The 16,792-nt window shown below is 46.0% G+C and overlaps 2 protein-coding genes across 5 annotated transcripts in view; one reads left to right on the top strand and one right to left on the bottom strand.

Moving 5' to 3' along the window:
* The window catches only part of pde1a (phosphodiesterase 1A, calmodulin-dependent), a 477,351-nt gene extending 474,395 nt beyond the window's left edge, over positions 1–2,956 (bottom strand). For both annotated transcript variants that reach the window (XM_039757737.1, XM_039757738.1), the window contains exon 1: positions 2,753–2,956. In XM_039757737.1, the coding sequence (XP_039613671.1) occupies positions 2,753–2,906 (154 nt within the window). In that variant the 5' untranslated portion in view covers positions 2,907–2,956. The remainder of the gene's footprint in view (positions 1–2,752) is intronic.
* A 2,759-nt stretch (positions 2,957–5,715) lies between these two features.
* Positions 5,716–16,792, top strand: part of LOC120531901 (butyrophilin subfamily 1 member A1-like) — a 76,398-nt gene continuing 65,321 nt past the window's right edge. For all 3 annotated transcript variants that reach the window (XM_039757734.1, XM_039757733.1, XM_039757732.1), the window contains exons 1-2: positions 5,716–6,030; positions 12,440–12,514. In XM_039757734.1, the coding sequence (XP_039613668.1) occupies positions 5,988–6,030; positions 12,440–12,514 (118 nt within the window). In that variant the 5' untranslated portion in view covers positions 5,716–5,987. The remainder of the gene's footprint in view (positions 6,031–12,439; positions 12,515–16,792) is intronic.

The following is a 16,792-nucleotide window of genomic DNA, read 5'->3' as shown; positions in this document are numbered from 1 at the left end:
AGGTGTGTGTGCCATTGTGCACATATTGTGGGAGTGTGTGTGAAAATGTGATGATGTGGGTGTGACTGTGCACTTGGACTGTCAGTGTCGGTGTGTGACTTTTGAAAGTGTGTTTAATTTTGCACATGAGTGTGTGTTTGTGTGTGTGTGTGTGTGTTAGTTCATGTGTCTGGATGAATATGGATTTCCAGGTGTGTGTGTGTGTGTAAGTAAGTGGTGGGTAAGAATGGGGGCTGGTGGGTGGCATGGTTTCTATGAGCTGTGTGTGTGTGTGTGTGCCATTGTATGCATAAGTGGTACGAGTGCATGTGGTTGGATGTTGTTGTGTGTAAATCCTTAGGATCATATCTTAATAATATGGGTACATTTGTATTCTTTTGCATGTGAGCATACATGTGTGTGTAAATGTCAGTCGGTCAGTGTCCAACCTGCGATATCCTAACTACAGGGTCACGGGGGTCTGCTGGAGCCAATCCCAGCCCACCACAGGGCACACACACACACACATAAAGCACACATTAGGGACAAGTTAGAATCGCCAAACAACCAAACCTGCATGTCTTTGGACTGTGGGAGGAAACCCACGCAGACACGGGGAGGACATGCAAACTCCACGCAGGGAGGACTCAGGAAGTGAACCCAGACGGGTCTCCTAACTGTGAGGCAGCAGCGCTACCCACTGCGCCACCGTGCCGCCCCATGTGTGTAAATGTGTGGGTGAGAAACTGTGAATGTGGACATCATAAGGTGCCTGAGCTGTAAGTGTGTCTGTGTGGACGTGCAGGGCCAGATTAAGACCTCTAGAGAAACCAAGTACTTCAAAGATTTTGTTGTATATATATATATATATATATATATATATATATATATATATATATGAGCTGCACTCGCTCTCAGGGTCCAACTGAACGGGACCACTGACAAGACCAAGACAAGAATGAGTACGCGAGGCTCAGTGGATCGTGTGGGGTTTACCAGAGTCTAATTATGTTGTAATCCCAAGATTAACATATATCATTTGTTTTTATGATAATTATTGTATTATTTGTTTTATTATTACTGTATATACTGTACATTGAATGTGGGAGACCCTATTTGTGGACCCTGGTTCAGCTACATCATTTGCAGTTTTGCACCATAGGGTCCACGGGAAATCTAGGAATGGAAAATTTCTGTGGTGCCCCCTTTCACCTTCAGCACCACAGCGTATTTTGTTTAATGGCAAATTCAGACCTGGGGACGTGCGTGTTCACGTGAGTGTGAATTTGTGGGTCACTGTGTGCATACTTGGTACTTCTGTGTGTGAGTGTGTGTATGTGCCAGTAAAATGGCAGATGTCATTGTGTGTGTGACAACAAATGGATAGATAGATAGATATGAAAGGCACTATATAATAGATAGATAGATAGATAGATAGATAGATAGATAGATAGATAGATAGATAGATAGATAGATAGATAGATAGTGAAAGGCAGTATATAATAGCTGTCAATGTATCTATATATCTAAGGCGCTATATAATTGATAGATAGATAGATGTGAAAGGCACTATATAATAGATAGATTGTCTGTCTGTCTGTCTGACAGACAGACAGACAGACAGACAGACAGACAGACAGACAGACAGATAGATAGATAGATAGATAGATAGATAGTGAAAGGCAGTATATAATAGATAGATAGATAGATAGATAGATAGATAGATAGATAGATAGATAGATAGATAGATAGATAGATAGATGGATGAAAGGCACTATATAATAGCTGTCAATGTATCTATATATCTAAGGCGCTATATAATTGATATATTTTACCAGTAGTGCTACATCTTCACTGTCATCCCCACTCTTGCCTGTTCTCTACACACTAAATTATGCAGACCCCCTACCTGTCACTACGTTCGCACACATTTTGCCTAAATGTACTTCTGCAACCTAATTTTAAAACCACAGATGGAGCAAATAGCCAAACAAAACCGACAGGGCTCTGAATGACAGGATCAGACGCCATTGAGAGGTGCCGCTCTCTTCACAGACCCCTTACAGAAGACCCCACATGAAACAAGCTGACAGACTCCGCGATCTCGTGTGACTTGTCTAAAAGTAGAATTCAACGCTAACCACCGAGACAGAACGCATCCCAGCACAAGGTATAAATTGTGCAACAGAACATGTCAGAAAACAAATGAAAGATCAAAAACATCCAAAAGACCCCCCAGCCTGGCAGATTCCAGTTTTAATTTGTGGAGCAGCACGGAAGTCATAATGTTGGCATCAACAGAGACAGAAGCTGATAAAATCTTTACTCAGCACAGAACTTAGCACCTAATCGTGTCCCCGCTCAGAAGGGGGTGTCCAGTTAAATGCTCGCAGGGCTTCTTTCTTACATGCCAATGCCCAATGCTATCTTTGCAGAGACCAGGGTAGTTTTTGTCAAGCAATGTTGCGATATCTCATCTCACAGCAACCCAGCGATGATTTTTAGCCCATCTGAAAACAGCAAGAAACCACCTGAGAGAATCTCGGCAGCCCAGCGGAGAAAGGCGCGTTTAAAGCTTACCCCGTGTATAGCGCCGAGCACTTGTTAGCAATTCAGGACAAAAGTCCATTCTGTGTCACTCACCGGTCTAATTCTACCGTCCAACACAAACACGCGTTCATTCGTAACGTCGCCAGCTGTGTGGCACCTAAAGGTGTCTCAAGTCTTGGGGGGGGTGGTGAAGGAGCAGCAAACACACCTGGCCAGCACTCACCTGTACGCTCCAGCTCCGGCTTTTCTGCTCTACCAGCGGCATTCCGCAAGTCGCCGGTCCTCTTCCAAGTCGTACGCGAGGCACATTTCCGGAGATCTTTACCGGACACCGGGGCCGTTTTCTTCCTGGACAGCGTGGAGGAGACGGTGCCCATAGGGATGGCTGCGCTGAACCGAGCTGAGCGATTTGAACAAGCGCGTGCACGCGAGCCACTGCACGCACCCGACGCTGGTGAGTACGCCCCGTCACCGCGAGAGCTCATCGCGCAGAGTTCGTGCGCGCGTCCAGTGAATTCTTAATAAGAGCCCAGCGCGCCGAGCAGTAATTCGGATTTGAAGATGACTGAAAGATCTGCAACACAAGCGTGGAGTAATGGAGTAAATATAAAGCTTCTATACGCTTATTGGGAAGTTACAACCACTGCGAAGAAGGTCAAAACAAAGCAGAAAATAAATAAATAAAATATGGTTGCCTGAGTCTGCAGAACCCTAAACTCATCCTCTGTTGAAGCTCCTTTTGATTTTCTTACGTCATTCAGTTTAACAGCTTGGCCCATGTTGACTTGGCCATATTGTCCAACTCTTCCTAGTAAAAATGCTGTTGATCCATCAAATTATGAAGGCATCTCCTGTTCATATCCATCTATAGGACGCCCCACAGATTTTCAATTGGATTCGTAACCAGGACATTCCAGAACGTTGATCTTCTTTTTGTGAAGCCATTTCTTTGTTGATTTTGATGTATGTTTTGGGTGGTGGTCATGCTGAACGGTGGAATTCCTCTCCATCTTCCTAGCAGACACCAGAAGGTTGGTATTTGAAGCTCTTCATGATCCCCTCTACCTTGAATACCTTGAATGTAGCCCCTTCAGTTATGGATGAAGAAAAGCAGCCCCAAAGAGAGATCCTGCCATGCTTCCATATAAGTATGGTCTGTTTTTTGGTGCTGTGCTGCTTTGGCGCCAAATGTACCTTTTGGAATTCGGGTCAAAGAAGTCCAGCCTTAGTCCCTTCGGACCATAACACATTTTAACATGTGGTTTTAGAAGATCAAATCGGGCTCAGATGTTGTTGTTTGTGAGAAAAGGTTTCCATCTTCCAACCTGACCCTGTAGCCCAGACAGATGAAGATCACCGGAGGTTGCTGTCACATTTAGGGGGCAACCAGTACTGGCCAGGCAGCCTTCCAGCTTCTTAATTGTTGCCGTAGGCCTCTTGGCAGCCAGTTTTCTCCTTGTCTTCTCATCAATTTTGGACGGACATCCTGTTGTTGGTAGCGTCACCGTTGTCCCCGATTGTCTCCTCTTGTTGATGATGGGCGTCAGTGTGTTGAAGTCAAGACAAGTCAAGTGGATTTACTGTCACAACATCCATACACCAGATTGCAGCATACAGTGGTATGAAATGACAGGAATACAGTGCATTGTATCTGTAAATACAGGGTAATGAACTAAACTATAAAGGAAAAATTGATGAATACATATCAAAATAATAGGTAAGTGAATAGATAGTAACATTTAAAAACAAACAAATAAATAAATAAATAACACTATCAAAACATCAGTAGTGACAAGTGAACCAAATTCATGAACAAAGCTGAGGGCAGGATGGCAGCACAGAGCTCCAAATCCAGACCACCAAAGGGTAGAAGATGTTGTAGAACCTGTCAAAACTGGTTCAGATGCTACAGCATATTCTGTCAGATGGAAGGGGGACAAAGAGACCAGAGAAGAGGTGGGAGCGGTCCTCCACAATGCTGATGCATCGCTTTATAAAGATGTCTGTAATGGAGGGCCATAGGGTCTTCATGATTTTTCTGCTGTGTGCTCTGTCTGCTGTAGGACCTCACAGTCAGAGACCTTGCAGCACCCAAAGCGGTAGGTGATGCAGCTGGTCAGAACGCTGTCAAACAGTGCCCCGTGTGGAATGGGGTAAGAATGAAGGGGAAATAAGCTTGCTGCCTTCGGGTGTCGAAGAAAGTGGAGACCCTGCTGCCCCTTCTGAGCTATGGAGGTGGCGTTAATTGACCAAGTAAGGTCAAGTGCCTTGAGCATGGGAAGGGCGCTATATAAATATTAAATATCTTCTTCTTCTTCCTCTTATTATTATTACTATTATTATTGTTAGAGCTAATCTTAGAAAATGAATGTTTGATGTTAAATTCCTATAGATGTTTTCCTAATTTCTATAGAACATCAGTTTCTTATAGGTACCTAAAATATGGTGTAGCCTTTCACACCCTGGGTGGCACGGTGGCACAGTGGGTAGCGCTGCCGCCTCACAATTAGGAGACCTGTGGGTTCGCTTCCCGTGTCCTCCCTACATGGAGTTTGCATGTTCTCCCCGTGTCTGCGTGGGTTTCCTCCCACAGTCCAAAGACATGCAGGTTAGGTGGACTGGCGATTCTGAATTGGCCCTAGTGTACGTGGGTGTGTGTGTGTCCTGCGGTGGGTTGGCGTCCTCCCCAGGATTGGTTCCTGCCTTGCACCCTGTGTTGGCTGGGATTGGCTCCAGCAGACCCCTGTATTCGGATTCAGCAGGTTGAAAAATGGATGGATTCCATGAGGCCCTTTTTGTGTCATTCCGGGATTTTTGACAGGATTTCCCCCTTTTAGTGGGCATTTTTGGAAGTGCATTTTGTGACTTAAATGCCTTGGGATCTCCCAGTCATAACATAATCAGGGTGGCTCCTCCTCCTTTGGCTCCACCCACAAAGGCTTAGGAACTGCAGAATATTTAAAAAGACAGAACCTATAATAGAATGACAAATAAAACCAACATAAGCACATGAAAAACAAAGTGAACAATAAAACATAAATTCAAATGGATACATCATAATACCAGCCTCCTGAGGACACCCTTGGCTTTGAGGGTCCACCGATCAGCTCTCAAAGGCTAACGAGGGGCAGAGCTCACTTTTCCTGTGTCCGTCTCTTTAAGACACAGCAGGTGTGCGCAGGCGCAGCTCCAAAGTGCCAGTTTCATGAGGTGTGCTCGCTGCAGCTACAGATGGACGCCTTTTAGAAGCTCCACGGTTTTTTGGAGAGCGGGATTAGCTTCTCTTACAAGGGGGTCTCGAATATCAAAGTGAAATGAGATGAGAGAAGGAGGCGTGCACGGAACAAAGTGAAAGCAGTTAAGTGACGGCCTAGGGAGTAACATGAATCAGCTGAGCAAAATGAAAGTAACTGAGCTGCAGAATGATGCCTTGAATAAATCTGCACTGACGTGAAATAATGTCCGTCCAGCGATTTCAGAGGGGGTCCCCAGCCCAGTCAGGTAAGCTACATTTTGTCTTTAAAGTGTTTCATTTTCACCCCCTGTGACGTCGCCAATCAGAATCAAAGCCTAAAGTGCACCTTTATTGGTTTTGTGGGTTACCATGGCGATGTGGGTGTGGTGATGGCACACAGCAGTCAGGCTGAACAGGAAGGTAAGTGAAGTAGCTGAGGTCGTCTCAAGGGGTGAGCGGGGTCCGACTGGGTGGTGGTGGGCACTGTGGGACTTGTGTTGGTGTAGCAGGATTCTCATGTGAAGTCGTTGCTGGCAGGGAAGAGTGCCGAGGTAACGGAATGGCTAATTAGTGGCAGCTCTTTTTAAAGCAAGTGGTGTCTCGCTGGCATCCTTGTTTGACGAGACCACCACCTGTATGCTTTTCTTCTTCGCTCCTTTGAAAAGGCCCTTGAAGAGCCACACTTCTACTTCCTTTTTCTTTTGTCACACACACTCAGGCGACATAGGCAGCCACACTGGGGGTGTTGATCTGAGAGGCGCCATTTATGAAAGTTAAGGGGTGACTCCTCCGCACACGGAGCGGGACAAACCCAAGTCTTCGAACTCTGATAATACTGAGTGGCCGCTGTGACCCACTGAATGCCGCTTAAGAAAGCAGAATTGCACACACTCCATATGCTAAGGGCCACAGGTCTGTGGTATATGAACAAGGGGGCACCATTTGTGCTACACGCCAGACATTGAGCGTGGAATAGGTCATCGACAGGCTACAAGCTGTGGACAGCGAGGGGTGCCGTCCCACCACCTCACCTAGAGCTCCAAATGGGCTTTGACTGGCACTGCGCACACTGTCGTAATTTGTTTATTTCTGTTCTTGTGTCCTCCATCTTTGCACTCACTAGATCCATTATGTTTTGACTGGCAAATGAGGGCATAGTTAGGGCAGACAAGGAAGTGCCCCTGTTTTAAATAATACACCTGCTCTCCCACTGGCTTTAGATTCATGTTTGAGTAAAGATAAATTGTTTATTGCTTTATTAAACCTTTTGTATTTACACAGTACATTGCCTATAAAAAGTATCTGCCCACTGAAGACCCCCACCACCATTTGGGCATTTTCACATATTTTATTTTTTGTTTAACAACATTAAATCACCATGGATTGAATTTGCCACACTGACCAGCAGGAAAAAAGACTCAAACATGAAAACGGATCTCTGCAAAGTGGGCTACATGTTTTACAAATATAAAGCCCCTTTAATATGGCACCACTAAAGCATCACTGGGGTAGCCAATGGGCTTTGGAAGTCCCATCATAAGGCAGAGTGCTGGCTCTTTGGCTAAGGATCTGGACTTGGTGCCTAGAAAGTTGCAGGTTCACATCCTGGGAGGGGATCCTACTCTGTTGGCCCCTCAACCTGAAAATTGCTCCAGGGTGTCATGAAGTGTGTGGTGTCCTGAAAAGCCACAGCAATCAAAAACACTTCCAAATTTGTCCACTAGAGGGGAGTAAAAAACACCGTCAAAATATCCCGTCTAGAACACAAAGGGCCGAGATGAATCTTGATCAAATAAAAGGTGCATTTTAGCAAAATAAAAGGCTGTGCGAACCTCAAAGCTCCGAAGAACAAAGTGATACACAGAAAACAAAGTCCCAAAATCGTGGTCAAAACCAGGGCAGAGGTTCAAAAATATTAATAAACACAGTCCCAGTACAAAATTCAAAAATGAAATCAAAAAAACAGAGCAGGGTTTAAAAAATCCAGGAGATCAAAAACACAGGAAACACTCCACTCCAAGCGCATTCAATGAACCACCAGGAATCATGGGAGTCCATCAATTAAACAGGGTGGAGGGCCGTTCTTGGTGGTAATTGGCAGGTGGCTCCGCCCCCTTAGGGGGAGCCACCCACAACACACAAGGAAAATAACTAAGGCCACATTGACTTACAAATGAACACAAAGGAAAATCCATCCATCCATTATCCAACCCACTATATTCTAACTACAGGGTCACGGGGGTCTGCTGGAGCCAATCCCAGCTAACACAGGGCGCAAGGCAGGGAACAAACCCTGGGCAGGGCGCCAGCCCACCACAGGGCGCACACGCACACATCAAGCACACACTCGGGACAATTTAGAATCGCCAGTACACCTAACCTGCATGTCTTTGGACTGTGGGAGGAAACCCACGCAGACACGGGGAGAACATGCAAACTCCACGCAGGAAGTGAACCCAGGTCTCCTAACTGCAAGGCAGCAGTGCTACCCACTGCGCCATAGTGCCACCCCACACAAAGGAAAATGTACATAATTTAATAAACAAAATAAACATTAATACAAGTAAATGGCATAAAATAACACAAAACAAACGAGATACACCAGTTTGAATCCCATTCTGGCGAGACATGCTGGTTAAAACATAACACAGGGGCTCTGTAATGGCTCTGACCCCCAATGGTCATGTGAAAAGTCAATTAGCAAAAGATACTGCTCTGAAGAATGAAAGGAACACTTTTTAATGAGAGTATAACATCAAGTCAAAGAAACTTGTGGGCTATTGATCTGCTCAGTTAAGTAGCAGGGGGCTTGTTCATCAGTTTCAGCTGCTTTGGTGCACTAGAGGGGGGCAACTATGAGGGGACCCCTAAAACAGGAATGAATGGTTTAACAGGTGGAGGGAGGCCACTGACATTTTTCCCTCCTCATCTGTTTTGTCACTCATTTTGCATTTGGCTATGGTCAGTGTCACTACTGGTGTCACATGAGGCCATACCTGGACCCTACAGAGGTGGCACAGGTAGTCTAACTTCTCCAGGATGGCACAACAATACGTGTCATTGCCAGAAGGTTTGCTGTGTCTCCCTGCACAGTCTCAAGGGCATGGAGGAGATTCCAGGAGACAGACAGGCAGTTACTCCAGGAGAGCTGGACAGGGCTCTTTGTCGAAGGTCCTTAACCCATCAGCAGGACCCACCGGTATCTGCTACTTTGGTCAAGGAGGAACAGGATGAGCACTGGCAGAGCCTACAAAATGACCTCCAGCAGGCAGACAGGCCACTGGTGTGAATGTCTCTGACCAAACAATCAGAAAAAGACTTCATGAGGGTGGCCTGAGGGCCCGACGTCCTCTAGTGGGCACCGTGGAGCTTGATTGGCATTTGCCATAGAATACCAGAATTGGCAGCTCCACCACTGGCAGGCACCCTGTGCTTTTCACAGATGAGAACAGGTTCACCCTGAGCACATGTGACAGACGTGAAAGGGTCTGGAGAAGCCGTGGAGAACGTTATGCTGCCAGTAACAGCGTTCAGCATGACTGGTTTGGTGGGGGGTCAGTGATGGTCAGTCTGGGGAGACATATCCATGGAGTGACAGAGGCTTTGACCACCACAGGCTAGATAACGGCACCTTGACTGCCATTAGGTATCGGGAGGAAATCCTTGGACCAATTGTCAGACTCTGTGCTGGTTCCTCCTGGTGGCACAAGGACGAAGGAATTGATACCATTGACTGGCCCCCCGCTCACTCGCCCGACCTCAGTCCAATAGAACACCTCTGTGTGGGGCATTAGGTTTCGGTCCATATGACACCTCAGACTGTCCAGGAGCTCAGTGATGCCCTGGTCCAGATCTGGGAGGAGATCCCCCAGGACACCCTCCGATGTCCCATTAGGACGTTGTCAGGTGATTACAAACTACTGAGTACGATTTGGAGTCGCTGCAATGACATTTCGGCCAAATGGACTGCCTGCCTGCCGCATTATTTTTCCCCTTTGATTTTCGGGGTGTCTTTGAGTTCAGCCCTCTCTCTGTAGGTTGATCATTTCATTTCCATCCTTTCGTTCCTCACACATCACCATATCAATCCATAGCAGTAGAGAGAACCAGCAGGATTGTTTTTCCCATTGAGATCTGATGGGTTTTCAAAGCGTACCTTTAATTCTTTGAGCAATGAATATCAAAAAAATCATTTGTTCAATGGAGGTCACCTGCCTGCTGTTTCATTTGATTGTACCTGAGGGTACGAGTTGTGGTGAGCCGCTCTGGTGGTCTAACCTAAACTAATAATAAAGCTTTTTTGGCCATCAGGATAAACGTCAATATCTGAAATTCACCATCCTCGTTGGTGGGCTCTGGAGATGTTTCTCTGCAGCTGGCTTGTGAGGGGAAAAATGAATGCAACCACAATATGAGGAACTCCTGGAGGAAAACCTGATGAGGTTTGTGAGAAACCTGCGGCTTGGGAGAAGAGCAGCGAGACAACAAGCTCAAAGACTAAAGCCAAAGCTACACAGGAAGGAATCAATCACAGAGTCCAGAAGGAAATCCAATGGAGAATTTGTGGCTGGACTTGACAAAAGCTGTAGACTTGGGATCAGAAAAATGCCAGAAGTGATTGAGAACGAGAGCTGTGCATTCAGACTTAAGGCTGTCATGGCTACTGACGAGTAAGTAAAGAGGATGAACACTTATGCCCAAGTTTCCCAACCTGTGGGCCCTAAATGCAAACCCCGCCATCCCCAGAGCGGGCACCCAGAACACCCTTATGGCAGACCTACCTGTGGCTGTGAAAATGAACCAATGATAAGGACTGTGTCCTGGGTTTGCAGTCCAGTGACGCCTCCTAAAGGTCACAGGTTATTCAGTGACCAACAGTGTCAGTCAGTCAGTCAGTCATAATCCAACCCGCTCTATCCTAACACAGGGTCACGGGGGTCTGCTGGAGCCAATCCCAGCCAGAGAAGGGCGCAAGGCAGGAACAAATCCCAGGCAGTGAGGTCTGCAGTAGGTGGTCCAGATGATATACCTGTGGAAGCATGGAGGTGTTTAGGAGAGATGGCAGTCGAGTTTTGAAGCAGATTGTTTAATGGAATCTTGGAAAGAGAGAGGATGCCTGAGGAGTGGAGAAGAAGTGGACTGGTGGGCCGATATTTAAGAATAAGGGGGATGTGCAGGACTGTAGTAACTACAGGGGGATAAAATTGATGAGCCACAGCGTGAAGTTATGGGAAAGAGTAGTGGAAGCTCAGTTAAGAAGTGAGGTGGTGTGGTGTCATGACAGGAAACAGCACCACAAATGAGATGTTTGCTCTGAGAATGTTGATGGAGGAGTAGAGAGAAGGCCAGAAGGAGTTGCATTGCGTCTTTGTGGACCTGAAGAAAGCAAATGACAGGGTGAGGAGAGAGGAGTTGTGGTATTGTATGAGGAAGTCGGGAGTGGCAGAGAAGTACATAAGAGTGGTACAGGATATGTATGAGGGAAGTGTGACCGTGGTGAGGTCTGAGGTAGGAGTCACGGAGGTGGGATTACATCAGGGATCGGCTCTGAGGCCTTTCTTATTTGCAATGTTGATGGACAGGTTGACAGACGAGATTAGACACGAGTCCCCGTGGACTGTGATGTTTTCTGATGACATTGTGATCTGTAGAGAGAGTAGGGAGCAGTTGGAGGAGACCCTAGAGAGGTGGCAATCTGCTCTAGAGAGGGAGGGGAATGAAGGTCAGTAGGACCACCATGACAGAATAAATGTGTGTGAATGAGAGGGAGGTCAGTGGAATGGTGAGGATGAGGGGAGTAGAGTTGGTGAAGGTGGATGAGTTTAAATACTTGGGATCAACAGAACAGAGTAATGGGGATTGTGGAAGAGACGTGAAGAAGAGAGTGCAGGCAGGGTGGAGTGGGTGGAGAAGAGTGTCAGGAGTGATTTGTGACAGACGGGTATCAGCGAGAGTGACAGGGAAGGTCTACAGGACGGTAGTGAGACCAGCTACGTTATATGGGCTGGAGACGGTGGCACTGACCAGAAAGCAGGAGACAGAGCTGGAGGTGGCAGAGTGAAAGATGGTAAGATTTGCATTGGGTGTGACGAGGATGGACAGGATTAGAAATGAGGACATTAGAGTGTCAGTTCAAGTTGGGACAGTTGGGAGACAAAGTCAGAGAGGCGAGATTGTGTTGGTTTGGACACGTGCAGAGGAGAGATGCTGAGTATGATGAGAGAAGGATACTAAGGATAGAGCTGCCAGGTAAGATGAGAAGAGGAAGGCCTTAGAGAAGGTTTATGGATGTGGTGGGAGAGGACAGCAGGTGATGGGAGTAACAGAACAAGGAGCAGAGGACATGAAGATACGGAAGAAGATGATCCACTGTGGCAACCCTTAACAGGAGCAGCCGGAAGAAGAAGAAGAAGAAGATTTGTATGCAACATTTGGTTGACTGAAGTGAAAGCGTACTCAAGTTATCGTGTCTACACACACACACACACTCACACAATTCCAATAATGGTATTTTCAGACTCAGGGAGGTCTAAAACATGAAGATTCCTGAAAATCTCAAAATGGAATTTTTGGAGGATTCCAATACTCTCCCCCACACTTTGTATACGAGAAAGTAAAAAAAAAAAAAAGACAGGATTGTCTGCACACGCTTGACATTTTTCTTTCTTTTTACAGCCATGAAAGCTCAAGGCAGGTGGACCCTCTCAGTTTTAGGGTTTCTTTTTCTTCACGTGGACACCTCATGGGCAGGTAATGTGACTGATTTTGCTTTACCTGACTTTGCTATTAGCAAAATATTCAGTTTTTGTTTTTTCCACTTCATTTGTTGCTGTGCCGGTGCAGTCGTTAGGACCAGGGCTCATGCTGACACTCCATCGTCCAGGGATTTCACTGGTTTAGCGGTGTCACAGATGGCTGGGGTTCTTGTCCGGCCAGGATGCCTCTCCTTTCTATGTACCAGGGGAGCAAGTCTGGTCAGGTCAGTACCTCCCCTGGAATGCTAGATGGCAGCCACCCTGGGTTGCATCAGGGCCACAGGCATGGGATTTTGGAACTGAAGCCTGTTGGGGTCCGTGGCCACCACCAGGGGGTGCTGCAGTGGTTTCTGCATAGACATAGAATTACTAGACGCTGTTACTAGACATGACCAGCAGAACCGTACGTCAACATCGCCACCATATTGTGAGTGGCACTGCTGTGGAGTGAAGTAATGGATAAAGATGCCTAACACATGTGCTGCTTTGGATTGTACAAACCGCTGTACGCTCCAAACCAGGGGATTACGTTTCATAGGTAAGGCTGAACAATTGTTTTGGTTATATTTGGCCATTTGAAAATCCCATTTTATAATCTTAACTCCAGCTACGCCAGGCTAAGTTAGCAAAGCTATGCATTTATGTGCTCAAGTTGGCCTCCAAACAACGTTTTGGCTAAACGTATTTAGTCACTGACTACGTAGATTGTTGTTAGCTGTTAACATTTCTCAAACTCTGAAGGTTTCCCAAAGAAATCCACCTCAGGAAGCAGTGGGAGGTCAGGTAGCCCTTAGATGGGATTTTGAGAACGCTGTCCTGTGACGCGTGCCGTGCTAGTTTGGCATCATATGATCAAAGCTACCACTCACTCACATTAACAAACAAAGGAGGTCTGATGATTCCTTCTGAGGGTCCAGTCAAGGTGGTCAAAGTAGCTGAGTGTGTTATCTGACAGTCGACATGAGGGCAAGCTGTCAGTGTATCTTTGATCGATCAGTTTGTTCAGGCTGAGATTGGTTCAGATGAAGGAGCACATCGAGGAAATGCAGTTTGAAATTGACAGCCATCATGTCTTTAGTTGTGTCTGACACAACAAGCTAAGGCTGCACCACATTGACAGACCGAATCACCTCAAATGACAGGATCTGAGTGAGTGAGAGGAGTGCCAGTCTGGAGGAGATCAGCGAGGTGTGGAGAGCTTTAAATGTTCAGAGCGGGATTGTGTGTCGTATTCAGTAGTGAAGCTGAAAGAGAATCGGTGTGATGTGTTCAGTGGATTTAGAGCAGCAGGTTATTATCCTGGCAGCAGAATTTTGAAGAAGTTGTAAGCGATGGATACGTTTTTGTGGGATGCCAGACAGAATAGCATTACAGTAATCTACACGTGAGGTGACTCGGGCATTAACTGATACTTCAGTACTGTGTTGTGTAAGAACAGGGCGATGGAAGAAGGCAGTCCGAGAAATGTTTCTTATATGGGAGGAATTATTTAATAATAATAATGAATTAATTTATTTATTCATTCATTTATTAATTCATTCATTTATTCATGTATTTATTTATTTATAAAGCACTTTAAAAACAACATCAAGGCTGACCAAATTGCTGTACAATAAAAAAAAAAGAAAACCCAACATATCCATCCATCCATTATCCAACCTGCTATATCCTAACTACAGGGTCACGGGGGCCTGCTGGAGCCAATCCCAGCCAACACAGGGCACAAGGCAGGAAACAAACTCCGGGCAGGGCGCCAGCCCACCGCAGCCCAACATATCAGACACACAGAACTAAAGGGTAAATGAAACATCCATCCATCTATCCATCCATTTTCCAACCCGCTGAATCTGAACACAGGGTCATGGGGGTCTGTTGGAGCCAATCCCAGCCAACACATGGCGCAAGGCAGGAAACAAACCCTGGGCAGGGCGCCAGCCCACCGCAGGGCACACACACCCACACACCAAGCACACACTAGGCACAATTTAGAATCGCCAATCCACCTAACCTGCATGTCTTTGGACTGTGGGAGGAAACCCACGCAGACACGGGGAGAACATGCAAACTGCACACAGGGAGGACCCGGGAAGCGAACCCGGGTCTCCTAACTGTGAGGCAGCAGCGCCACCACTGCGCCACTGTGCCGCCCGTAAATGAAACAGAAACACATAAACACATAAGAACTGAAGAGATGATTAATTAAAAGTATACAGATAACCAACATATCATACCGAGTTAAAAGTCAAAGAGGAAAAATGTGTTTTTAAATAAGACTTAAAGACAGCGAGTGAAGGAGCCTGCCTAACGTGCAATGGCAAATCATTCCAGAGTTTTGGGGCTGCAACTGAAAAAGCTCGATCACCTCGGAGTTTACATCGTGCCTTGGGAACACGTAAAAGCATCTGGTCTGCTGACCTGAGAGAGCAAGACAGACGGTACGCAAGGGTGCAGCAGTTCCGACAAATAAAGAGGGGCACCACCATTAAAAGATTTAAAAACAAATACAAGGATCTTAAAATGGATTTGAAAATGAATTGGAAGCCAGTGAAGGGAAGGCAAAATCGGAGTAACATGCTCCTGCTTTCTTGTGCCAGTTAGAACTCGAGCAGCAGCGTTTTGCAGAATTATTATTATTTATTGATTGCCATTATTAGTGCATAAATGATTATAAATAATTGAATTTAAACGATTCCCCAAAATCTGTTGTATGTAAACGATACTGTTTTAAGCGTTATTGTTTTTTCATCAGAAAACGTTCCATGTTCCACGTCTACCTGTATTAGTTTAAATGGCACGTTTGCCACTCGCAATATGGCGGACGCGCTGACGTATCGTGTCGAATGGGCAACACAGTGAATGCGGCGTCTACCTCTACATGTCTATGGGTTCCTGAGCCCATGTGGGCGGTTCTTCCACCACACCCGGAAGTGCAGCCGGAAATGGGTCATCAAACACCTGGAGCACTTCCGGGTGGGCTATAAAAGGAGCCAACAGCCATCACTCTGGGAGCCAGAGTCGGGAGGAAGGGGACTAAGCTTGCCAGAGAGGAGAAAAGGAAAAGAGACAATATTGTTAGTGCTGTGTTTGGGACTGTGCTGCTGTGCTTGTGGGAACAGGGAAGATGTTTCCACTAAGAGGGAAAAAGAAAATAAAAGCCGTGTGTGCTTTGAACCTGCGTCCTACTTCTGAATGTGTCAGGGCTGGCCTTTACAGCGGGTTTTCTTCACTCATCTCATAAATGACATTAAGTGATGTCAGTAAACTGTCCAGTTGATAGCGTTTTCTGGTGCCAAATATACCATTGATTTGTTTCCTGCCTGGAGCCCAGCTTGTAAACGTGACTTCTTTTGATTTTTTAATGATTTGGTGACACTTTTGTTGAGGGACTGCAAAAATGTATCGATTACTCCTTTGCTGTTCATAACACCAGTTATTCATGTCTGTGCAGTGTGGGGTATTGACATGTGCTAAAATGACCTGTTCAATAAAGGTTTCCAGCTTTAAATTCCTGGGGATACATATCTCGGAGAACCTGTCATGGACAAACAACACCTCCAGCCTGGTGAAGAAGGCCCATCAGCGCCTCTTCTTCCTGAGGATACTGAAGAAGAGCCAACTATCTGCTGTCATACTGGGCAACTTCTACCACTGTGCGATAGAGAGCATCCTGACCAACTGTATTACAGCCTGGTATGGGAATTGCTCTGTTGCTGACCGCAAGGCACTGCAGCGGGTGGTGAAAACCGCACAACGCATCATAGGGACTCCACTTCCGGTCATTGAGGACGTTCACAAGAAGAGATGTTTACGCCAAGCTCGTTGCATTCTTAAGGACTCCTCTCATCCAGCCAACAAACTCTTCCAGCTCCTCCCCTCCAGAGGGCGCTACAGGAGCTTTCCAACTAAAACCAGCAGGTTTAGGAACAGCTTCTTCCCCACAGTGGTCACACTTCTGAACTCAGTCCCCCGTTGAACCTTCACATCCACACACACTTAATCCTCTACACTACTCCTCCTCCCTTTCCTTGTACATACCTGTACATACCTGTGCACACACAGCACACCTGTACATTGTACATCATATATCATATATTGTACATCTGTATATATTACAGTACTTATAGTATTACTGCACATACATAACACACCTGTATGTTGTACATCTGTATGTATATATATATATATATATATAGTACTTATAGTATTATAGTACATACAAATACATGTATAGGTACATAAATGTATATTGTAAAATATGTATATTTGCCATCCG

The sequence above is a fragment of the Polypterus senegalus genome, chromosome 6, assembly GCF_016835505.1.
Source record: "Polypterus senegalus isolate Bchr_013 chromosome 6, ASM1683550v1, whole genome shotgun sequence".
NCBI classification, from domain to species: Eukaryota; Metazoa; Chordata; class Cladistia; order Polypteriformes; family Polypteridae; genus Polypterus; species Polypterus senegalus.
Note: the sequence above shows the minus strand (reverse complement) of the source record. Positions and strands in the feature narration are given on the sequence as shown.